General features: G+C 39.1%; 1 protein-coding gene and 1 long non-coding RNA gene across 2 annotated transcripts in view; one reads left to right on the top strand and one right to left on the bottom strand.

Annotated features, from left to right (window-relative positions):
- The first annotated feature begins 741 nt into the window (after nucleotides 1–741).
- Nucleotides 742–25774, top strand: part of LOC140197979 (chloride channel protein A-like) — an 84330-nt gene continuing 59297 nt past the window's right edge. Inside the window, exons 1-11 of the mRNA XM_072258754.1 lie at nucleotides 742–971; nucleotides 7322–7451; nucleotides 8133–8213; nucleotides 12169–12344; nucleotides 13915–14007; nucleotides 14607–14850; nucleotides 16670–16864; nucleotides 18100–18188; nucleotides 19338–19477; nucleotides 23649–23820; nucleotides 24861–25032. Coding sequence (XP_072114855.1) covers nucleotides 742–971; nucleotides 7322–7451; nucleotides 8133–8213; nucleotides 12169–12344; nucleotides 13915–14007; nucleotides 14607–14850; nucleotides 16670–16864; nucleotides 18100–18188; nucleotides 19338–19477; nucleotides 23649–23820; nucleotides 24861–25032 — 1722 coding nt within the window. The remainder of the gene's footprint in view (nucleotides 972–7321; nucleotides 7452–8132; nucleotides 8214–12168; nucleotides 12345–13914; nucleotides 14008–14606; nucleotides 14851–16669; nucleotides 16865–18099; nucleotides 18189–19337; nucleotides 19478–23648; nucleotides 23821–24860; nucleotides 25033–25774) is intronic.
- On the bottom strand, nucleotides 14512–18207 carry LOC140198026 (uncharacterized). Its single transcript, XR_011886091.1, has 3 exons — nucleotides 18135–18207; nucleotides 15119–15239; nucleotides 14512–14827 (listed from the first exon to the last, which is right to left on the bottom strand). It is a non-coding gene; the product is annotated as an uncharacterized lncRNA (long non-coding RNA).

The following is a 25774-nucleotide window of genomic DNA, read 5'->3' as shown; positions in this document are numbered from 1 at the left end:
AACTATCCTGGAATGTCAGAATTTGGCTAAGACTTCACTGATGCTTTAGGGTCAAATGGCTGACAAGCGGACTGCTGCTCCTGAGAGCATGTTGGGTGCTGCAGTGTCTCAGTTCCAGGAAACTAGCTTTCACCTGGATCGCAGGTGTTGTATGTGTGGAGCTTGCATTTTCTTCCAACAATGTGGATTTCTGCTCAGGCTTGATCACCCATTCCCAAAGATGTCCTGACAGGTCAATTGGCTGCTGTAAACCACTGCATAGTCCAGATAAGTGCCAGAAGAGTAATAAGGGGAGTTGATAGACATATTGAGAAGGAATAAATTTCACATGGAAATCAGAAGCATGGTTCTGATGGAAGTAATCTGCTGAGAGCAGGCATGGATCCGATGAGCTAAAAGGACCTTCTCTCTCTTACTATCGTAGGCAATCTACCTGAGATTGGTGGCAGTAGTTAGTTCACAATGTCGTGTAACTTATATGTGATTCTCTTACACCTAGAAAATTTCTATGTTATTAGGAAGGCTGTGCCTCTGTTGACTCATTATCTGCTGACAAAACTGGAAAAAGCAGGTTCATGGAAGCTCTCACCAGATGGTTCTATACATTACAAGAAGCAACCAAAATCTAGTTCCGACATCATTTTCTCTTCATATTAATACGCACTGACAGTTAAGCAAGGATCACAGCTGTTTTGACTTTTTGAAGCTGGATACAGAGACTCTGAAAGCTAGTGGAGCTAAATGACTTCTCTGTTTAAACCTATCAAGAAATGGAGGGATTCTGAGGAAGATCCCTTGATCAGACCAGTGACAGATAAACTGAATGCTCAGAGAAGAAATGCTGGGGCTGATTTGATAAGAGTTAAGTACACTCAGAAGGATCGAGAGAGACTGGCATCACATGAGAGTCTGGATTATTTGCCTTCCCACAGTGAAGTTTATAAAAAATGGCTGAGAGAAGAGCCTTACAGGTAATGAACACAATTTCTAACCATTCTTCGTTTTTCCTTTCAAAGTTAAGAAATTAATGTCGACATATAAAAATGGAACAATTATAAAGGTTATCACTACTTTCCTCTACTTAGTCAAGGGGCAGAAGAACAGCCAGCATTTTTACATTCAACTCTAAAACTATGAGTAATACATATGGGGTACTTGTGTCACGTACAAAAATTGACTGTGGAGGAGATTGGTCTCAGATGGGATTTCTTTCATGATGGAATAGCCCACATATGCTTCCTGCATGCATGAAGAAAGGGTACTTAGCCAAAGGGCTGGTGGTACTTGGTGTCCATAGAATTGTATCCTAGCAGAAGTAAATGGCTTTGTATGAAAGTACTAAAGATGAAAAAGGGAGAAACCCTTTTTCAGAAAATAATCACTTAAATTCATAAGTTCAGAATCAGAATTAGGCTTAATATCACTGGTATATGTAGCAAAATTTGTTGTTTAGCGGGGAAGAAGCAGTTCCTGAAACATTGAATGTGTGTCCTCTGGTTCCTGTACCGTTTCCTTGATGGTACCAATTGGAAGAGGGTGATAGGGGTCTTTAATAATGAATGCTACTTTTTTGAGGCATCACCTTTTGAAGATGTCCTCGATGCTGGAGAGGCTTGTGCCCATGATGGAAATGGCTGAGTTTACAACTACTTGCAGCTTTTTCTGCTCCTATGCAGTGGCCCCTCCATACCAAGCAGTGATACCTCCAGAGCACATCAGTGGAAATGTCTTTGGTTACATACCAATTATCCTCAAACTCATTATGAAATGTGGAAAAAAGTACAGTTGATGTTTTGGCCCATTCTTTTTCCTATAGATGCTGCCTGACCTGCTGATTTCCTCCAGCATTTGTGTGTGTTGCTTGGATTTACAGCATCTGCAGATTTTCCCTTCCTTATGCCGCTGTCATGCCTTCTTTGTAACTGCATCAATATGTTGAGCTCAGGATAGATCTTCAGAGATATTGGCACCCAAGAACTTGAAACTGCTCACAATTTCCACTACTGATCCCTTGATGAGAACTGGTGTGTGTTCTCTAAAAACTGTATGGGAATTCAGTTTGTATTCAGCTAGTTCCAGTGGGCAAGATTTTCCATTTATTATTTGGTGGCCTTTTAAATTCGCTGGAGAGTTTTCTCAAAACCCATCCATGAGATTTGTTGGGCATTGTTACAAATTTATACGCAGCTACTGTGTGGAGAATTGGTGTGTGTCTTGGAAGTGATATGCTATAATTAGATAATTTGTTTTTGTGTATATTCATGTTAGAAAAAAGCTATTGGCATATAAATAAAGACAATCTTTATTTACAGAACTTTGGATATAAAACAGATACAGAATTATTATTTTTCCTGCCTGATGATAGTAGCAGTATTATCTAATAACATTTACAACTCATCCACAAGGAGATGTCTTTCAAATTACTGATTTAATTGCATAGTATTTTCTAATTGGTCACTAGTTCTAAGAATTACTTCTCTCCATCTATTAATGAATATTTCCTCTTTTCGACGTCAAGAAACGATGGGAGTTGGATGGTGTACATGGTGGAAGCAAGTAGAACATAGAACGGTACAGTACAGTAACAGGCCCTTTGGCCCATGATGTCTGTCACTTGCAGGGAGAAGCAGGCAACATGGTGCAGGAATAACAAACTAGCTATTATACTGCAGCTACGGGAAACACCACTTACTTCGCAAACAGAATAGTAAAATAACTTACCTTACAAATCAGAATCAGGTTTAATATCATTGAAATTTGTTGTTTTGCAGCAGCAGCACAGTTCAATACCTAATCAACTTTAAAATATAAGATATATGTCCTGGGCATTGGGGTCCTTAATGATGAATGCCGCTTTTTTGAGACATCGCCTTTTGAAGGTGTCCTTGATGCTGGGAGACTAGTGTCAATGATGGAGCCGGCTAAGTTTGCAACCCTCTGCAGCTTTTTCTTATCCTCTGCAGTGGCCCCTCCAGACGAGATGATGCAACCAGTTAGAATGCTTCCCATAGTACATCTAGAGAAACTTGCTGGAGCCTTTGGTGACATATCAAATCTCCTCAAACTGCTAATGAAGTATAGCTGCTGATGTGCCTTCTGATGTAGTCCCATTTCACCTGCAAGCTATCATTAAAAAAGAATTCTTGTTAACATGAAGACATGTAGTCTCATTCAAAAATTTCAGAGGCCCTACAGTCTCCAGTGAGCAGATCACTCCTCTGGCCTTCTTTCTGCCTTCTGATGGGTTAACATGCAGTTCCAGATTTTTTTGAGTTTCAAACTCTGATCCAGCCCTTGCCCAACTGTTCTGAGAAGTTAAGATTCAGCCCCTGGTGTCTGTGAGATCTGAAGGATAACCCTTCAGATTTGCTCTCTGATTGCAACTTCCAAATCAGTATTTCAATATACTATTGCCCTGCAACTGTTAGACAGATTACCCACCATACTAGAGGCACGCTGTGCTTTAAAAATACACTAAAAATACCTTATGCTGAGCTGAAATATTCTGTAAGTTGCAAATCGTTATTAATGTCGTGTGATGTGCTGTGTCACTGTTAGTCTCATATGTGTTGACCAATTGTGAGATTTGTGCTGTAAGCACAAACTAAATAGTGCAAGAAGATAGAGCTGCTAATTCACAATGGAAACACCCTGATAAGGAAATAAGGAAATAAATTAAAGTCATGAAATGCCAGTTAACTTGGGAGGCCCTTAAAAGGAATAATTGAAGTTGTGAACTCTTATATTTCAGATAGTGGATTGATGGTAGGGTTTGTTAAATTTTAAATTTTAACCTCCTTTATTGATTTATTTTCAACACAAAGTCCTGACGAAGGGTCTCGGCCCGAAATGTTGACTGTACCTCTTCCTAGAGATGCCGCCTGGCCTGCTGCGTTCACCAGCAACTTTTATGTGTGTTGATTTATTTTCAATCTTATCCCAATCTTATTTCTCTTCCTTTTACCTGCTTCTCTATCTAATTTGAGACTTATTTCCTTTTCCAACATCTTCCAGTTATTTTGTGTACCCTTAAAATATTATTGATTGTGACAGACTTCAAAATAATATTTTAATTTTACAGAAAGGAAATGGCAAATGATTGAGAAGAAAATGAGACAGAAATATTTCCAATTAAGTACAGAAGTCAAACACTAGGTTAATATTCCCCACTGTCCACATTAACGGTTTGCATTGTTAGATATCCAAAGTTGAATATAATTGGAACTGAAGGAAAGAAAGACAGTCCCATTCAAGGCACAGGGAATCAAAGAGAAAGGAAAGAAGGTCAACTAAAGGCAAACCACAAGATGAGCATTAGTTCTCCAACATTGGTGCACGAAACTCTTAGATTTAATGAATTGGAACTTGTTAGAAAATGACATCTGCCGTGTTTCCCAGTGTGTTAGAAGTTTAACAAGTTTAGCTAAGTCTGGGCAAGTTTAGGTTTCTGTGTGTATGTAGAAGTACCGAACCTGTTGAGCATGCTTCAGCTGTGATTCCCTGAACAAGTTGCAATTCCCCAGAAATTTTGCTATGGATTCTGCCTTCTAAGTCTGCAGTGTGTTAGATTTGAAGTAGAAACATCAATTAGAATCATTTGAATAGAGAACTATTGCAAGAGGCAAAGGCAACATGCATTGTTTTAATCAATGGAGTTTGTTTTTAAATTCTTAATGGTCTTTTTTAAGTGATTTTGAAAATATATGTATATAATTGCAATTTAATTTTTAAGTTGTTTGATTCAGTTTTAAAATTCTTCTGATTGTCAAGGAAATTTTAACTCTTATCTGTGGATAGTCCTATTGATGTGTCTTAGCTGGCTGTCTAAGATTTTTAGGGTGTTTCATGTGTGGGTTTACACTGCCCCACCTACATGGAAAGTTATGCTGTGTAGTAACTTACTCGCACTGGACCTCAGCATTTTGGATCAAGGCGGCTTTGGGATGCAAGTTAGCATTGTGAGATCTGGACAAAGGTGGTCTATATTTGTAAGCATATGGGCAGGGAGTGCATGTGGTTGTCTCTGGCAGCATTTATGGCCGTAGTATTTTCCATTCTTTCATTATTGATGTATTATTCTGGATGGCCCAAGAATTGGCAGAAGAGGAGGAGCAATAACCGCGTCAATCTTTACCAAAAACTTCTCTATCTTTCTAAGGACAGGAAACAGAAGCTATAAGACCTATGTAATTGAGGAGCAGTACATGAGACTTAGCAGCTCAAAACCAGGTACCCACGAGCAGTCTGTAAATTTTCAATCCAACACTACCTGTAACCTTGAAAGCTGGCATACCATTCACTCTACTAATACCATCAAAGTTAGGGATTTGAAAGCGTTCAATAAAGAGTGTGGAAGAGAATGGCAGGAACAGCAACATCCATCCTACAGATGCACTGTAGAAAGTACCTTAATCCAGTGCATCATGGCCTGATACATTAATTCCAACACACAGGAACACAAGACACTGCAAAGAGAGGTGGATGCAGCCCAGTCCATTGTGTGCACAACCTTTCCCACCAACGACAGCATCTACAGGAGGTACAGCCTCAAAATGGCAGTATCTATCATCAAGGATCTCCACCATCCAGATCGTGCCATCTTCTCACTGCTACCATCAAGCAGGAGGTACAGAAGCCTTGAGTCCCACATCACTGGGTTCAGGAACAGTTGTATTCCTACAACCATCAACCATTCTTGAGCTGATCTGCATGACCCTAACCCTGGACCAGCAATGGGACACCAAAGATCACTTTTTTGCACTCTCATTGACTATGTCTGATTCTTTTTTCCTTTCTTTCTTTCCTTGCTGTCTTGCATTATTTATATTTTGTGTTGGCTGTGCCCATATGCCTATGATGCTGCTTCAAGCAAGATGTTTATTGTACCTGCACCTCAATGTACTTAGGCATGTGCCAATAAACTCAGCAGAAAGTTGCCTTCTAAATAGCAAACTGTGAAAGGATTAAATGATCAAAGCTCTGCAGACCTGCCACATCCATGTATGTGATAATGTACAATCAATGAGGGGGAGCCTCCATGAAAGTCACCCTCCTCAAAAAACAAGGTCAAAGCATTTCTGATGTTCTTTTGCCAGAAGAGCAGAGTCTTTGGTCACTCGCTGATGTTATCTCCTTCACAGAGGCTAATCTTTATCAAATTTTGTTCTATTCACATGATGTCAAGAGCGGCTTAGAACAGTGGTCACATTAGAGGCTATTGTGCCCCCAAAACATCCTTGACTTGGTACTGTGGAGTCATACTCCGGCACTAGCTGTGCCTCCCACCAAGCCAATCCAGTGCATCAACTCAACAATGTGGAACATTGCCTGGTTAATTAATACTCAGAACACACAGGGCAAATCTATATGCTAGTTTGTTCTCAATTCCGATGGTGCAAGTTCACACTCAATAATGATAAAAACAATGAAAGGTAATGTCCACTAACAAATTAGACATAATGTGACTCCAGTAGAAAGCACTCTAATGGCTTGAAGTAACCCCAGCCCCAGGAAAGTCCCCAAATGTTGTTTTAACTGTTTTATCAACTACCTTCTCTCTATTAAAGTATCTTAACTGGTGGTGTTCATTAATGACTGCACAATAATAAAATTATGAAGACCAGTTGTGTAGAATTAGCATGTGCTTCCTCATGTTTAGAAGAAGGAGTGGTATGTTAAGGCTATTATTTCCTCTTGTAGAAATATCCAGAATGAGTAACTCTTCAATGAATTTCATTAATTTGTGAGTGAAATTACTGGGTACTTTTTAGAATATAGAGCATGCAGCACAGGAAAAGGCCCTTTGGCCAACAATGTCTGTGCCAAACATGAAGCCGAATTAAGTTAAATCTCTTCTGCCTGCACATGATCTATATTCCTCTATTCCCTACATTTTCACGTGCCTATTTCAAAGCCTTATAAATGCCACAATTGAATGCCTCCACTAGTACCCATGGAGCTGGTTCCAGGCACCTACCACACTGTACAAACAGACATCCTGCCCTCACATCTCTTAAGCTTTCCTGCCTTTCACCTTAAATGCATGTCCTCTATTATCTGAAGTTTCCATTCTTTGCCAGAAAGGTTAGATGTAATTTGGAAATTGCTCACCCAAGAAGCTCCAGGCACTGGATCAATTGAATCTTCAAGTCTGAAAGTGACAGTTTTTTTGGTTAAATACAGGGGTTGTTTGACATGGATGAAAAAACAAGTAAATGGAATTGTCAGTAAAGATTTGATGTTAAACCAGCATGGTGGAGCAGAATAGTTGAACTTCTCATGTGCCTGTTTGAGTACACTCATTTTTTCCCTTCTCTTCTAGGTCAGACTGGGACCACTGGTTTATGATGGGATTGATTGGAATAGCAGTTGGAATCCTGGGTTTTTTTGTATACCAGGCCATTGACACAATTAATACATTGAAATGGAAGTTGGTTCTGCATTATATCCAGGTAAAGAACAATTACAAAAGACTGTGTGTTAATGAATACTAAATTTTCTTTTCAGTTTCTGAATTGTAATTTGTTTTGTTTGTGTTTAAATTATGCAACTGTGAAAGCAGAAATAACACAGTTCCACTTGTTTCTAATTTTCTTGTTAACTCATTACTTTATAATAATTTTATTTCTGGCACAGCAGGCCAGATGAAGAGTCTCGACATAAAGTGCTGACCGTCCATTTTTCTCCTGAGATGCTGCCTGACCCATTGATTTCCTCTGGCATGTTTGTTGCTCCAAGTTCCAGCATCTGTTGTCTCTTGTGTCTCTAAAACATTTCTCTACTTTTATATATAAACATTGAGCAGTCATTTTCCTCCTTAGCTCTTATGTCATGCATCATTTCTGGCTGAGTGCCAAGAGATAGGCTGTGATCAGTTAAGAGAGTGTTGCGAGGGAAGAGTGGGTGTGTTGGGCAGTCTGGATGGGTGGGTTGGTAGTGCCTCCCTTGAAATACACTGATCAGCACCATGAAAGGCACAGATCAGTCCCATGGTAAGCCACAGTTCAAGGAATGTGTATACTTAATGTTTCATTGACGAAATGTACCCCACCTTTCCTTAGGGATAATTTACATGAGAGATAACATATTTGGTTTCCAACCTAACCAAACTTATTTTTAAAAACTATATATAGAACAATCAATTTTTCCTCACGTGGATCTATGTCATTGGAATTGGAGCAGTAATGGTCACACTGTCATCTGGAGTGGTGCTGGTAAGCTCCTCTCTTGTAAACTTTTCACAAGCTAGTTTCTAATAAGTTAATTATAAAACGTTGTAGATCAAATGGTTCATATTTAATGAGATGGATAATGAAGTGGGACTGGAGAATCAGAATCAGGATCAAGTTTAATATTACTGGCATATATCGTGAAATTTGTAACTTTTCAACAGCAGTACAATGCAATACATGGTAAATATAGGAAAAAAAGCTGAATTACAATAAGTATATATGTATATTAAATAGTTAAATTAAAATAAGTGGTACAAAAACAGAAATTAAAGAAAATAGTGAGGTAGTGTTCATGGGTTCAATGCCCATTTAGGAATCGGATGGCAGAGGGGAAGAAGCTGTTCCTGAATTGCTGAGTGTGTGCCTTCAGGCTTCCGTACCTCCTACCTGATGGTAACGGTGAGAAAAGGGCATGCCCTGGGTGCTGGAGGTCCTTAATAATGGACTCTACCTTTCTGAGGCACCGCTCCCTGAAGATGTCTTGGATATTATGGAGGCTAGTACCCATGATGGAGCTGACTAATTTTACCACTTACTGCAGCTTACTTCAATCCTGTGCAGTAGGCCCTCCATACCAGACAGTGATTGTTTAAGGTGACAAACCCTTGTCTTACCTTTCCTGAAGTCCACAATCAGCTCTTTGGTCTCACTAATGTTGGGTGCAAGGTTATTGCTATGTCACCACTCAACTAGCTGGTAGTCCTCTCATCGCCATCTCTGATTCTGCCAACAATGGTTGTTTATAGATGGCACCTAAGCCATGCCTAGACACACAGTCATGTGTGTAGCGACAGTAGAGCAGAGGGCTAAGCACACATCCCTGAGGTGCGCCAATCCGCACAAATTGTAGTCTTTCCGCTTAGTAAGTTGAGGATTCAGTAGCAGAGGGAGGTACAGAGGCCCAGATTCTACAGATATCGAAATCATACAAGTGAAGAGAAGGGCAGCTGGGAATGGCTTATCCACTGAAGAAAGCACTCAAAGAAATATTTAAGTGTTTGAATTGTCCCTTGGGCTTTCATTTATCAAGTTACTTTGCTTGCCTTTATTAAGGTGGTTAGGTGAGTTGGAATGTTAATTCTGATTACAGTACTGTACCTCTCTACAGATGTTGCCTGACCTATTCAAAGTAAAAATCAAAGTAAAATTTATTATCAGAGTACATACATGTCACCACATCCAACCAGGAGATTCTTTTTCTGCGGGCATACTTGGCAAATCTATAGAACAGTAGCTGTAGACTTAAACGTCAGGAACTGTAAACTGTAAACAAACTGTTCAGATGCAGATATAAATAAATAGCAATAAATAACAAGCATGAAATAACAATATAGCAAAGTCCTTAAATGAGTGTAGCTATTCCCGTTTGTTCAAGAGCCTGATGGTTAAGGGGTAGTAACTGTTCTTGAACCTGGTGGTGCAAGTCCTGAGGCTCCTGTACTTCTACCTGATGGCAGCAGTGATAAAAGAGCATAGCCTGGGTGGTGAGCATCTTTGATGACGGATGCTGCTTTTCTACGGCAGTGTTTCAAGTTGATGTGCTCAATGGTTGGGAGGGATTTACCTGTGATGTACTGGACCGGATCCACTACCTTTTGTAGGATTTTCTGCTCAGAGGTTTTGGTGTTTCCGTACCAGGCCATAATGCAGCCAGTTAGCACACTTCCCACCACACATCTATAGAAGTTTGTCAAGGTTTTTGATAACATGCCGAACCTCCACAGACTCCTGAGCCAAGGAAGTAGAGGCACTGTCATGCTTTCTTCACAATAATATTCATATGATGGGTTGAGGACATAGTGACTCCCAGGAATTTAAAGTTACTGACCCTCTCCCCCTCTGATCCTCTGATGATTACTGGTTCATGGACCTCTGGTTTCCCTCTGAAGTTTATGATTAGTTCCTTAGTCTTGTTGATATTGAGTGAGAAGTTGCTGTTATTACACCACTCAGCTACGTTTTCAATCTCCCTCCTGTATGCTGACTCATCGCCACCTTTGATACAAGCCACAGCAGAGATGTCGTCAGCAAACTTACATATGACGTTGGAGTTGTACTTAGCCTCGCAGTCATAGGTATAAAGCGAGTAGATCAGGGGGCTAAGTACACATCCCTGTGGTGCTCCTGTGCTGGTGGAAATTATGGAGGAGATATTTTTGGCAATCCAAACTGTAGTCATAAAGAGCATCCTGATGTATGCATCTTTGCTGTCAGCTGATCCAGGGTTGTGTGAAGAGCCAATGAGATAGCATCTGCTGTAGGCATGTTGCTTCAGTAAGTGAATTGGAAAGGATCCAAGTCACCATTCAGACAGGAGCTGTGTGGAGGGTTTTGGCCAACTGGGGTTGGGTAAATACCTTTGCAAGACCATAGAATTGTGTGTCTGTATTGTTTAAGAGTTAGTCAGCAGAAAATCATGAAGCTGTCCTCTGCCCTACTGCTGTAGACATAAAATGACATGGTGCTGCTCTCTAGCTTGCAGCTGTACACCACGAGGCTACGTGACTTAGGTGTTCCTCCCTGTAGCTTGCCTAGGACAATACAAAACATGGAAATGTTTAACAAACTAGTCCTGTTAGAACTAACCATAAAGAGGGTGCATGTGCTGATTGTAAATGGAGTTGTTGCTCTCTGGTGCGGGATGGTTCTCCGTGTCACATAAATAAAGAGTCTCCTAATGAATACCTTGGTCTGAGTCTTGTGGGGAAAACAAATTCTCTAACAAGTTGATATGCTTCAACACCGACCACTCAAAACACTTCATCACTGTGGATGTAAGTGCCACTGGCTGATAGTCATTTAGACAGGTTACCACGCTCTTCTTGGGCACTGGTACAATTGAAGCCTGCTAGAAGCAGATGGGTACCACACTCTGCGGGAGTGAGAGGTTGAAGATACCCGGGAATTCACCAGCCAGTTGGTTGGCACATGTCTTCAGTACATGTCTTCTCACTCCTTCAGGAGACTGCAGCATCAACCTCCATTTGGTCTGTTAGGAGCACAGGACCTCCCACCTTGCATCTGCACTGTCTTTTCAGTGAAAGTGGGAGCTGTTTCCTGACCCTTGCAGCCTCTGTTTCCTTCAAAGCTTATGATGTTGCTACCATGAGAAATGAAGCTCCATGAGCTGATAACCTTCTTTGAAGGCTACGCAAAATTGGGTGAGGTCCTGTCAAGATTTGCACAAGTCTCGTACTGGTAATTATTTCTGGGTGTAAAACATGCAACAGCGTTTCATACTGCTGACTGTGTCAGTTTTGCAGTTTATTCATAGAATAGCAGAGTTGTGCAATGCAGAAACAGGCTCTCCAGTCCACACCGTCCATGCTGCCCATGGTACTCATCTATCTGCATTATGTCCATAATCTTCTATGCCATGGTAGTTCAAGTACTTGCCTTGATATTTTTTAACCATTTCTTAAAGAAACCAGTGCAAACTCCAGCCACCCTCTGTGGGGAAAAATATTCCCTTCAGATCCCCTCTAAAGTTTCTACTTCTCACTTTAAGCTTATTGCTTCTTGTCTCTTGCACCCTCCTCGCAGGAATAAGATTTACTTTCTACTGTATGTGCCTCGTAATTTTATACACTTTTCTCAAGTTACCTCTTAGTTTTATCTGCTCTAGGGAAAACAAACCCAGCCTATCCAGTCTCTCCTTATATCTGAAATGTTCCAATCCAGGCAACATTCTGATGAATCTCCTCTGCACTCTCACCAACACAATCAAATCTTAAGTGTAGCCATATCTTGCAGCACCAAAAGTAAATTCACTCCATTTACAAGACATATTAAATGAATCATTTTTCTGACATCATTCCTATGCCCCAAAATATTTAATGATCAGAAAGAAGAACTTGTCTAAATTCACTTTTGTAAAAAACTTGAAGGATTCACTATAATTATCGCTGATTAACATTATTTGGTTTGGTATTTCCAGTTTCTTTGTCCATTAGGAATGCCAAGTGGCTTGCCTGAAGTGATTGGATTTCTGAATGGTGCCTCAGTTCAATACATCTTTAACATTAGAACACTGATTGGGACCATGGTGTCTTGTGTGTTAGCTGTAGCCTCTGGGCTTTTCTGTGGGCCAGAAGGACCAATGATTCATATGGGGTAAGAAGATTACCACTGTGATTCAAGTACAATGCTAATTAGTCAAAAACAGAAAAAAAACCTGTGAAGTTGTACTGGATTCAATGCCCGATTGAATCAAGATAAATAATGATTGTCAATATCACTTTCCAAAGTCCACAAGTGCCTCCTCTTTCAGATTGTACAAAAGAGGTCTGATACCAGTTGCAATTTGATTTTCTGAATCAATAGTAAAACTTGACAGAAATTGAAGCAGTGTTTTTGTTGTGTGATATTGGCATCAAAGTATTGTCCTGGTAGGAAAAAGTTCTATGTCAGCTACATTTGGACACTAATAACAAGATCTTCCTGTACAAAGTCCAAATGAAGAAATCTTCAAAAGTCATTATAAACTGTCCTAAGTCATCCATACACTATATCTTCAATGGCTATCTGTCTTCTGCCGTGATTTAAGGTGGCTACAAGTCAGATAGTCCAGTTTTTTCTGAAACTTGTAATGTTAAATTTGAGGGTCAGTATATGATCTAACAAGTCCAGAAAGAAATAATAATAATCATAATTATTTAGAATTGAGTAAAACCAGAATTTGCAAAGGACAATATTATTTAACGTGTTTCACTCAATTCAGTAGATGTCGGAAAGGTCAAAGAAAAGGTCAATATAGAAAAACTGAAAATCACTTTTAAATAAATGTGGAACTCTGGATCACATCTGAAAGATACTTTTGGTTCATTCTGAAGGTAATTTAACACCTGTATACTAAATTGGTAGGTTTTAATGTTCTGCTGGATACAAAAAAAAGGCAAAACATGTATTTCCCATAACTGATGTTCCGCCATGTATTCAAAACAAATAATCTGAGTCACTGAAACAATGAGAACTGCCATCTGGGATATTTCCATGTCACGTGTTTTGATCAACAACATTCAAAGACATGTATGCTTTTTCACTGTTTGTTGATCCAGGCTATTCTCCTTTGTACCTGCATAAGCAAGTTTGTCAAAGTTTTAGATGACATGCCAAATTAGCACAAACTTCTAAGAAAGCAGAAGTGCTGCTGTTCCTTTGAAATTCACTTGCTTGCTGGTCTTAGGACAGCACAAGTCATCAGAATAAATCTGGGATTCTGGAGCTGTGAGGTTGTTCCATTACCTGCAGCCTTTGCCTGTGTAAACTTCATTTAATCTAATGTTTGTGATAAAACTAGATTAAATCATGGAACCAACTGTACTGATTAGAACTCGTGCAGGGTTAATGTTACCAATAAGTATTATGGACTAATAATAGGAACATTTTGAGTAGCAGGCCTACTTATAGGATTGCTGAATACAAAGAAATGTTTATCACAAAGCACCAAAATTGCAGCAATACTTAAGTTCAATGTGAAAAAATGCCTTTGTTAGTGAAAAAAGGATTTTGTCAGTTTTTCAGTCTTGGTCTGTCCTGTGTTTCTGTGATATCACACCGGAGGAATATTGTATCATTTCTCAATGCATGCATTACTAAATGACAATAAAAGAGGACTGCGTGTCCTCATAATCTAAACTAATAATCTAATCTAAATGCACTTGTAATAACTGTTGCTTTGCAGTTCAATTTTAGGAAGTGGCCTGAGTCAGTTTAAATCTGACACACTTGGAGTACAATTGCCTTTCTTCACAAGGTTTCGGAACTGTGCTAACAGGTAACTGATCAGTTTTGAGTTAATAATTATTTATAAATAAAATAGTTATTTATTTATCTATTTATTGATTGATTGAGATGCAGTGTGGAATAGGCCCTACTGGGCCTTTGAGCTACACTACCCAGCAATCTCATGATTTAACCCTAGCCTAATCACGAGATAATTTACAATGACCAACTAACCTATCGCCTGGTACGTCTTTGGACTGTGGGAGGAAGCCGGGTCACCCAGAGGAAGCCCACGCGGTCAGGGGGAGAATGTATAAACTCCTTACAGGCAGTGGCGAGAATTGAACCCAATCACCCTTACTGTAAAGCGTTGTGCTAACCACTAGGCTACTGAATCTGAAGGTAAATTTTAACAGTAGTGGGAAACAGTTGATTTTATTTGTGCATTGCATTTGTAGATTAGGATCATGAATTGCTTGGTGTAATTAATGAGTCTGACACAAATTATTTTTCCTGTTGTCTGAACCATGAGTATAACATGAATTAAAGTATAAAATTTTACTTTAATTGTAGGTGAAAGTACAGCATTTATCATAAAATTCCTGTTTAGAAGTGGTTAAAAATTATCCTCAGTTTGTCATTCTGTTTCAGGAGAAACTTCATTACTGCAGGGGCAGGAGCAGGGATAGCCTCTGTGTTCCGAGCCCCTGTGGGTGGGCTGCTGTTCACTTTTGAAGAGGTGGCTTCTTTCTGGGATATCAAACTAGCCTGGCAGACCTTCTTCTGTTGTTTGATGGCTGCATTCACCACTGATCTCCTCTCATCCTCTTTCCATGGATTCACTTATCGGGGCCATTTTGGATTCTTCAAGGCTGAAGAAAGTATTTTATTTGGGGTACGTTTTGTGAAAAGTCAAGGAACAGAGTTGCATCAAGTTAATATGCTGGTTACTGAAGAATATTCTAAATGCTCTAATATGCAAATAATAGTAAATCAAAACATCAAGTAACATTTAAAAAACAATAATAATGCCTTGGAGAGGGACAAACTCTCATCTGGTTTTCATGATTTGGAATATAGCAAAAACAATTTTTATTCTCTTTATGATAAGTCAATGAGGATGACTTTACAAGCGAATGGAGAATTTTATTAGGGAAACTCACCATCAAAAAATTTCCAGTTCAAGGTAACCTCCCATTCAGATGACAAATCCTTTATTCCATTCATACCACCAGAGGGCTTCCCAGTTTTACATCATTGCCCTCTCAGTCAGCAGGCAATACACTTAAAGTGGAATAAATTAATTTAATAAATAAATACAAGATAATATAATAATAATACTTCAGATAATTGGTCTGTTCTTTGGAAAACACTGTCGTACCACGAAGCATGCTCCCTACCTACTGCGGGCTATACTTCTCACCTTAGCATCTTTTTGTAGAATGCAACTGAGGTAAGAAACTTAGTAACACCAATGAGAAATTAGTCATCTCAATGACACCACTCGCTATATTGTGATCATAACACAATTTGGGTAATTTCTTCCTTTCTTACCTTTTTGAAGGAAATCATCTTAAACTGTTTAGAGCTTGAAGTATACATAAAATAGAAGCCAGAAATCTATTTCCTTAAAATTAACAGATTCCCTCACTACAACAGCAACCATACTTCAGAAGTACTGACTTGTCTGTAAAAGTACTTTGATACATCTTGAAAGAATTGTGAAATATGCTGTTTACATGCAAGAATACACAAAAAACCTGTTTTGTACCTTCAAAGCTGCCTGGAGGGGTGGTTTGAAACATGTTTTATATATTGGGCCCCTATAGAATGAGGCAGAGAGTGTTTTATGCAATAGACCAGTCTGTGTAAATGTGCTCAAAGGCCTTTCCTACATATTTATTGATAGAAAAGACATAATGTTATAAATTGTGCCAAGTTGATAAAGGGATGGAGGTAGTGTTTGCGGAGGAAGACCCAGAGTGGGATTATTAGGATATTAGAGGTGAGTTCAGGGCATCAGGAGTGATGGGAAAAGGTGGTCATGACTTCCAGGGGCATGATTTGTCAGCGGCATGTAATTGGCTCAGCTGGGTGAATTAGGTATCAGGAAAGCAGTTAGGCCAGAAGCTAGCAACAGGTAGCCAGAAAGGCTTTTGAGTGGGTGGTTATGGGAGGAGGTGTTAGTAATTAGAAACTTGAGTGGTAAATAAAAGACAAATCCTGTTGAAAATCAGATATGGTAACATGGTGGCCACTTTAAATAGTGTCAAAGCAATTCCTGGTGCCTTTTGAAGAACAGATTTTAAGTGGTGTGGATCACCAATGTAATCCTCTGCAAACTCTTAACTCAGCATTGACCAGGGTTTTAGTAAATTCCATCCTCTGCATTGTTAAGATGCAGATTTCCTTTACCAACATTTACCTAAAATCTGTTTTGGTACTGTCATTCTTTAAGAGATAAAGCTTCTTAAGTTAAATTAGTGCAACACACATAAAAGTTGCTGGTGAATGCAGCAGGCCAGGCAGCATCTCTAGGAAGAGGTGCAGTCGATGTTTCAGGCCGAGACCCTTCGTCAGGACCCTTGCGTTCACCAGCAACTTTTATGTGTGTTGCTTGAATTTCCAGCATCTGCAGAATTCCTGTTGTTTAAGTTAAGTTAAGTTAGTATTGGTATTTACCAGCTATTCTCTTTCATGACGCCTACATCTAGGTGAAATATTTGCTGGACATGAACATTTTGATCTTCATTCCAACCATTATCCTGGGAATAATAGGAGGTCTGCTGGGAGCATTGTTTATCTCAATGAACATAAGAGTCAACCAATTTCGGATAAAATTCTATAACTTAATTAAGCATCCATTAATAGGAAAGATAAGCAAGCTCTTGGAGGCAATCCTGATTTTGGTAAGTTTTTATTGTATTATACAGTTGAATGTAGGTAATTTTGTTATTGATTTCTCTCTGTGTTTACTTATGCCTTTCAATTGGATTTCACACAGTTTTTGACTGAACTGTTATATTTCATTAAAACCGGCTCTTGAATGATAACTTCCATAATTACCTTTGTATTATTGGACTGTAAATTCATGTAATTTGCCATGAGAAAATGGTATATCCTATCCAAGGGCACTGGAAGAGAATAGTTGCTTGTGTATGTTTACAAAGCTTTAAAATCTTGGAAGATAGATTGATGGAATATACGTGGAATATTTTTAAATGAATTTATAACCTGCCCTGCACCCCGCGGCTCTCTGGTTTGTGGCAATATTGCTTAATGCAGAAAATCCTGGAGTACCTCCCTCTGTGATGAAATCCACAGAAAGAAAATGTAGTCTGTCAAATTTTATTTAATAAGGTATGCTTGTTTACTCGCTATTTTCCAATACCTAAGAAAGATTTACTGAAACAATGCTCGAATTAACTTACGGACATTTACCATCGCCCCATGACTCTATTAACACTGGCCAGTGCCTTTGAAAAAACAGCGAATTTGCTTTGATGTCTGTAAGCGCTGTGTGCCGCTTACCCGAAGCAAAATTACTGAAAGTACAAATTCTGTACTGTTGACATTTATTAGCAATATAGAGGTATAATTGTGATTTTTTTTCCCAAGTGGGTCTCGTGGGTTTTTTTGTATGTTTTTGTCAGTTAAAAATAACCAAACCTTACTACCATTTTACTGATTGTATAATATTTTATACGCCTCCAACAACTCATCGTACCCCATCATAAAACAAAGTTTTAACACACGGTGTCCATCATATCTTTACTGAAAGCTACGTGGCTGAATTGGGTCCGTATCACAGAGTTAACACTCTCATCTCCGTTAGTCGCAGCAATTCTTGTTTCACGTTTGCTCGAGACGTGGAATAACCAAGAAAAACCTGTGGTCTTAAAACTGCAGTCAGGCTTGACAGAATCATAAAAGATCGCAAGCGACTTGTTTTATCTAACTCTTGAAATAATTGGAAGATTTTTATTGGGGAACAGATCGGCTGGAATTTTAACTTTACTTTTAAACAAAATTCGTTAAAATAATTTTGAATAAAACGTCCATTATTTATATACATGTTTTATTTTAAATCTTGAATAGCGAGGTGAGATAAATTATTCCTAAAGATTAATGTTTTTGTGAACAGGTATTCACAATTACAGCCACAGTCTACGTGCCTACCTTCTTCCCGTGTACCCCGTTCACTCCCTACTGGCACTACGCACCGGAAAACGGGTGAGACACGCTTCTTTCCTTTTTGATATCCTACCCTCCCTTCCTGCATTCTCGAGATTTTCTATTGGTCAATGCGTTGCAATTTCACGAGATCCAAGTTTCTCCTTATTCACGTGTGCGATTTGGCAACGAATACTGTACTCCCAGACCTACCTGTACGAGTCATCACAATTGAGTTTGATTTTGTTTAGAGCGGAATCAGAAACAGGTTTATCGTCATTGGCATAAGTCGTGATTTTTTTTTGGTTTAGCGGCAGCAGTGCAGTGCCGGCGATTGTTCAGACATATCGTTAGGGTCTTTGTATAAAGTTGGCCTATCAGTACGGACTGGTTGAATAAATTAAATTCAGCCTTTAGCTAAAGATAAAAGCCAAAAAAGAAAAAAAAAATGGTGGGGAATAAACACAGCAGGCCATGCAGCGTCTTTGTGGAGAGAAATAGAAATAAAGGTGAATAATCCTTCATCAGAACTTAATTACCTGGAATTCCAGTAATCAGGTTAATGGAGATTCAGCCTTGAATTCTGTACAATTCTATACAATTTCCCCAAAGGTCTAAATAACTACATTTTCTTGTTGATCGGGAATGATATTGATAGACACTCTGCCTTTCCTCTTCTAGCTTGTTGCAAGCAATTTTGGTGGTCAGACAGTTAACTCAGTGTCCACTAGGAATTTAAACCCATGGCCTGACCTTTCTGGTTAGCAAATTATACTCTGAGCCAACATGTACCCCTGATAAGGACATGTTTATTCAAAAAAAAAAGCTGAAACCATGTTCATTGGAAAGCCTGAAAGATCAACTGTTTATTTCCCTCTGAGGATACTATCTGACCTGTTCCTCCAGCATTCTGTATGTTGTTCTGCCGCTATATATCTTAACCCAAGTCCCTCCTGCCCTAGCTGCTTCCTCAGGAGCAACTTAGAGACGCACCGTTTGATTTTTAACTGAATATTGATTCATATTAATATGCATTGTTGACAGGACAAATAGATGATTTCTTTCTAAATGATGATAAGAATTGTGGACAAGCAGATTTAATAATAAGACAGAAATCACTAGTGTTACAAGGGGCTGTAATTTCCTCATTACTTTTATATCTTGTTAGTGAGAGACAAAGTTGATTTTTTTTCTCTTACAATTTACCAGGTCACTTTATCACAACAGCTCAACAAAAGTCACTCACCTCCTGAGTAAGACAGAGCCTTTCTACCTCTATAACTGTCCCGAAGGAACAACATGGATTGGACCTGATGGCATTCAACATTCAAATTTTAGTTACAACCAAGGTAAACCTAGATTAAACCCTCCCAGAATATTGCAGGATATCAAAGTTCAGTTTAGTGGCAGGAGCAGTGTTGTTTTAAGTGGTGATTATTGCATTCCTCTTCTGTCAAGACATGTAAAATGCAAAGAGCTATTTGATGGGAGAGGTGTGGTCAGGAGTTGAGATTCTGATTGTAGCATGGCCTTATCCAATAAATATGTTTTTGATATTGTTACTGTATTTAAGTTCTGTATCATGTCTTGGTGTTGGGTGAACTTGATTATAGAGTTGTTGATAAAGATATTAGCTGAAAGTATTTGGCTTTTCAGTTCAGAAGCCATTTAACATTGCAGTGGATGGATGTATAACAATCTACAGGTCATGAGCTGAGAATGGATGTTCTTGAATATAATACTGCCATTTCTTTCTTTAAAATCCTCTTAGCTACATTATAAATTTTATACTTGATGCTGGAATTATAAAAAGACAATAATTAAAGATATATATAGCCACAAAAGCAAATGGTGTATGCATTACTTATGAAACAATCAACATTTTTGTTCTGCTCATTGTTTTACACTTGTTGTCATTTCCTATTCAATATCTTTATCTCTTTTCAGTTGTTTTTGATAATTTTAGGCACTCCTGGTTCACCTTTTTTGTTTTCCCCACAGTTTCTAATATTGTAAAACTCAGACTGTCACTGCAGTGCTGTAATTAGGGAGTTCTGCCCATTCTGAGGAGCAATAGGCAGCACTGGGTTTGATCACCTCCTCTTGGACCTCTTGCTAATCCGGTAGCTGAAACTGACTGGACCATTCTAGAAGTATCCACACCCTGCAAGGAGGCAGAGTGACTGCAAGTGGTGATGAGGCCTCAAATAGTGGATCCCTGAGAGCCCAGATCCCAGCACTACACTGATTTAGTTTTAACTATCCTCCACTGTCACAGGCTTTATTCAATTTTCTAAATGTCTCAGATTATTCTGACATTTAAAAACAGTTGAAGTAATAATAATAAAAACATTGGAAAAAAATTAGAGCAAAACGCATTACATTTCTGTTAATTTGAAACATAAATATATGTGAAATATAGAAGAAATAAACAAACTAACTTCTATAAATCTCTCATTTTTCTGAAGCTTGTTGACACTTTACAAATAATGTGTTTGCTGCACATGCAAGTCAATGCTAAGGGGCTCGGCACAGAATGGATCTGGCCTTTCTGGAGCCACCCAGGACACCAGCAGCAGAAGGAGAAGAGCCATATTCTGGCATCTAACCTCTGGCATGTCACTTGCTTTCACAATGCAATGCGCAAAAGAAAGCGTCAAAGATAATTTGAACAGCAGAGGATGGAGGAGTGGCCCCTCCCTTCAGAACAGCTGCTAATAACAAAGCACAAGTCTGCTCATTAAACTAATACTAGCTCTTTCACCGGAATACAATATTATTGAAAAAAGAAAAAGAATTCTTGTAATGTCTTGATTTATATCACAAATAAATAATTCAAATCACTTACCTCTGTGCTGTTTGTAAATTGTTACACAGACATCGACTAGCATTTCCCTTCATCACATCCATGACTCATGTAGAGGCCAATTCTAACTGCCAACTGCTGGCAACCACCATGGATTGTTATCTTAGTGTGATGCGCCCTCCAATCATTCTGGTAATGACGTTCCAAAAGTTGGCGAATTGTATTTGATCCTTTGTTAGAAACTAGGAAAACATACAATCCTGAAGTGATGAAACTGAAGCGTAATTAAGCGTATCTGAGCAGTCAACAGAAGATATGACATCCATCGGTTCCCAGCTCCAAACTGCTCAGAACACAGCACAAATCCGTAACTTATTCCCTTTGCCTTTGCTATGCTCCCACGTACATGACTAGTTACAATAATACACATAATAAACTTGCAACATAGAATACAATGCAGATAGAAAACAGATGTGTGGCTCCTCTATTCTGACCCCCTAATTATTGAACTATAATAATTACAACCACATACTACCAAAACACAGGAGACATGAAATCTTAACATTCACACAAATGTCCTCTTTCCAGGAAACTGTCTATCCCGGATTGTGATCTTCTCTTGACAAAAACCAAGTTGTTCATCCAGACTACATTCGGGGAAATCTGCTCCGAATTGCTGCCGCCAAAGCTCATCCAAGTTCCAAACTGAAATCCTATTACTTGTCAGCCCAGGCTGAGCATAATCTCTCCCACCACCACAGTCTCCTTTCAGTGGTCCATTAACAGTCCAGTCCAACATTGTTCTGATTGTATAGGGCCCATCGTTAACACTGTGAATCACTTGCAATTGTTCCAGTGCTTCACTCTATCAGCAACTCAATATCTGAATCAATTTCCAGCAAATGAACAGGCTTCAGGTGAGACCATTCCTGCAGATCTCTCTGATGAGGAATGTTCCCTTTGTGGACAAGCATATGTTCCTGTGTATAGATATTAGACAGTTCATAGTAGTTTTCAATACCCAAGCCAGCCATTTCCAATCCTGAATCGGCATAGCTACTCTCAACCCTCTCTTGACCCATGGTACATAAGAGAATGTGTGTTCCTTTTCTTGCCAGGTTGAGCTTGTTCGCAAGGTGCTCTGTACTTCCTTGATCTTGGAAAGAATAAGTAACCACTGTCTTGTTACTCTTCTTAGACTTCCCTTGAACTGGAATTATAGGAAGCTTACAATCATGATCACCAGCCCCGATAAGACCATCAGATACCAGGACATTACTCGCTGTTGCGTTTGATCCCTTCATGGCTTGTTTCGAATCTGCACCCTTTTAACCATATAACCATATAACAATTGCAGCATGGAAACAGGCCATCTCGGTCCTTCTAGTCCGTGCCGAACTCTTACTCTCACCTAGTCCCACTGACCGACACTCAGCCCATAATCCTCCATTCCTTTCTTGTCCATATGGCTGTCCAATTTAACTTTAAACAACAACATTGAACCTGCCTCAACCACTTCTGTTGGAAGCTCGTTCCACACAGCTACCACTCTCTGAGTAAAGGAGTTCCCCCTCATGTTACCCCTAAACTTTTGCCCTTTAACTCTCAACTCATGTCCTCTTGTTTGAATCTCCCCCACTCTCAATGGAAAAAGCCTATCCACGTCAACTCTATCTATCCCCCTCATAATTTTAAATACCTCTATCAAGTCCCCCCTCAATCTTCTACATTCCAAAGAATAAAGGCCTGACTTGTTCACCTTTCTCTGTAACTTAGGTGATGAAACCCAGGTAACATTCTAGTAAATCTTCTCTGTACTCTCTCTATTGTGTTAATATCTTTCCTATAATTCAGTGACCAAAACTGTACACAATACTCCAAATTTGGCCTCACCAATGCCTTGTACAATTTCAACATTACATCCCAACTCCTATACTCGATGCTCTGATTTATAAAGGCCAGCATACCAAAAGCTTTCTTCACCACCCCATCCACATGAGATTCCACCTTTATCTGCTCCAGGCTCATTTTTGACTTCACTTTTCACAGTAGCCTCAGTAGTGACAAAGGTGCTTCCTATAGCTTTAGAACAACTTTGTGACTTAGTTGTGTTTACTTTGGTGATGAAGCATCCTGTATACTCCTAAATACTGGGTGTTTTGCAATCCTTACTTGCCTTTTAGCAAAATTGACAATGTCACTGACAGTAATCTCACGGTTGTGATTTATCTAGTTGCTCACAGACAAAACATCTCCATTTATCTTTAAGCATATAAGGCAACTTCTTTACAACAATCAATGTATTAATAGGCCTTTCCAGATCTTGCATATACTGAAAATCTCCCATTGCTTTACATCAGCTTCTAAGAAAAAGTGTAATCTTGAAGAGCTTTCCTGTCTGCTGATTTGCTTTTACCATATCTCCATTCATGTGACTAATTACAATAACACACATAATAGATATGCAACACAGAATACAGTGCAGATAGAGAACAGATGCATGGCTCCTACAACTCAATTTTAAACAAATAATCAAACATAGGTTATAAATCACATTGGATGAAAGGTCATCAACCTGAAACACTAACTCTTCTTCGTTCCATAGGTGCCGTTTAACATGCTGAATATTTCCAGCAGTTTGTGCCTTTATTTCAGATATTCGGCATCTGCAGTATTTTATGTTTGGCTTCCTAAACTGTTGTATCTATCTTCAGCTGCTGCACTTTTGGTTGAAAATGGAAAGAATGGGATTATTTATCTCTTCAGAAGAGGAACACACAAAGAATTTGGATTTGCTGCCCTCTTCACGGCCCTCATTATTTACTACTTGTTTTCTTGTTGGACAGCTGGTACTGCTATGGCGTGTGGACTTGTCATACCGATGCTGTAAGATAACATTTTATGTCTGTAAGCCTTTCAAAGAGTCTGACAGACCAGTCTGAAGCTTTCTTTATGCAGGTAGTCTCCAAGCTGCAAATCTTACCATCTGTCATCTTCAGCTCTCCATCACCTTCAACTGATCCCTGTATTCTAGTTACTATCCTTTTCAATGTTCATTGCTGCAGCATCTGGATAAGAAGCTCTGGATTTTAAATCTTGATGCTCCTTGCTTTAAATCCCTTTATGGCTTTCTCCTTCTCCATTTCTGTAACCTTCTCCAGCTTTGCTCATACATTCCTCACTTTTTGCACATCTCTGATTTTAATAATCTCATTAGTGCCTGCAGGTGCAAAGAGGGACTCTGAAATTGTTCCTAAATCATCCTCTTTAATTCCTTAAACCCTGCAGCTCTGAGCACAGACCTGCTCTACTAATTCGTAATCAAATTCTGTTTGGTATCATTCCCATGAAGTAGTTGAGATGTTCCATAAATCCAAGTTGATAGAGTTGATGTTAAAATAATGTTGATTGTGCGATCTGATTCATCCCACCTTTGCATGAAGGATATCTTTCTCTATGTGATAGAATCTGGAAGGAAATATTTAAGCTTCTTACTGCATTTCTCCTTTGGCTTGATTTAACTTGTAAAAGGCCTTCACCAATAGTGGTCGATACCAGGAGAGAAAAACTAAAGTCACCCCTACTTCCATGGAATAGGTCTTCAATATGACCACAGGGGATAGAAGATCATGCATATTCTCAAACTCTGCCAAAGTGACTCGTGAACAGTCCATTTTGGTTTCTTTCCTTTGGAGAATTTTGTTTAATATTTGATCCCTCTTGCTTGTTTATCAAAACTTAAATTTCACATGGGAAATAAGGAGTTGTTTAATTCTGTTCTTGTTCATATTATATTTTATTTGAATACCTTCTGTACAATGTAACCAGAGAGTGTAACGCATTTCAGTTTTGATAGACTTGACAGAATTTTCCTCCAATTATAATAGCGTTCATGGTGCTGTGCAACTGACTGTCTTCTCCATTAGGTACACAGGAGCCTTATATGGCAGAATAGTCGGCTTGATCATGGTGTCGATATTTGGTGTCCAATCTGACCAATATGGAGCCTGGATAGATCCTGGTCTTTTTGCGGTAATTGGAGCTGCCTCATACTTCTGTGGAGTTTCAAGACTGACAATATCCCTCACTGCCATCATGGTAAGAATTTTTTTATAACAAATATTTTTTAGGCATAATGGCCTAGAAATGCAATTGACTAGCACTACCTTTTCAACTCTATGGTCGCAGTTGTGCGGAGCATTGATTGTTAGATGGACTTCAGGATTAATCAGGATAGGATGTTGTAACATCAACCTCAGAGTAACATTGATGCAATGGACACACCGTGGGAACCCCGGATGGAGAGTCATGTCTGAATAGCAAGAATTCTTATTCAGGCATTATCTTAACTGTTTAAAGGTACAGTTAACTGGGCATGATGTTATAGGTGTAAAGAGTTCATTGTGTTTAAATAAAAATTGAGGTTTTTGGGTGACTTTTACTAAATGCAGAGGTGAAATTTGTTTTTTGTTATGTAATGGTCCAGCTACAATGTTACTAGGAATGTGAGGAGCAGTTTCATGGATTATCCTTGTCAAAGGCGACTAAAAGTAGTGAGTCAGAAAGTGTTTGGCTGATCCCCCATAAGGATTCTGAGAGTAACAACCTCATCTCTGCTTGAAACAAGAGCATTGTGTCTGTAGACTAAGACTTTCACAGGGAAAGTCCATCTGCTGCAGCTGGAGCTCAGCTTCACAGCTGTGTCTGCTTCTCTCAGACCATGGTAGCAAAGGCAACATTAGTCCTGAACCTCTCAGCCTATAGGTTAAGTGGATGTGGCTGAGCTTTGGTATTGGTCATGTTTTAAAGTTTACAGTCCACTTTTTTAATGTGATGCTAC

Source organism: Mobula birostris, chromosome 1 (assembly GCF_030028105.1).
Source record: "Mobula birostris isolate sMobBir1 chromosome 1, sMobBir1.hap1, whole genome shotgun sequence".
Classification (NCBI taxonomy): domain Eukaryota; kingdom Metazoa; phylum Chordata; class Chondrichthyes; order Myliobatiformes; family Myliobatidae; genus Mobula; species Mobula birostris.
Note: the sequence above shows the minus strand (reverse complement) of the source record. Positions and strands in the feature narration are given on the sequence as shown.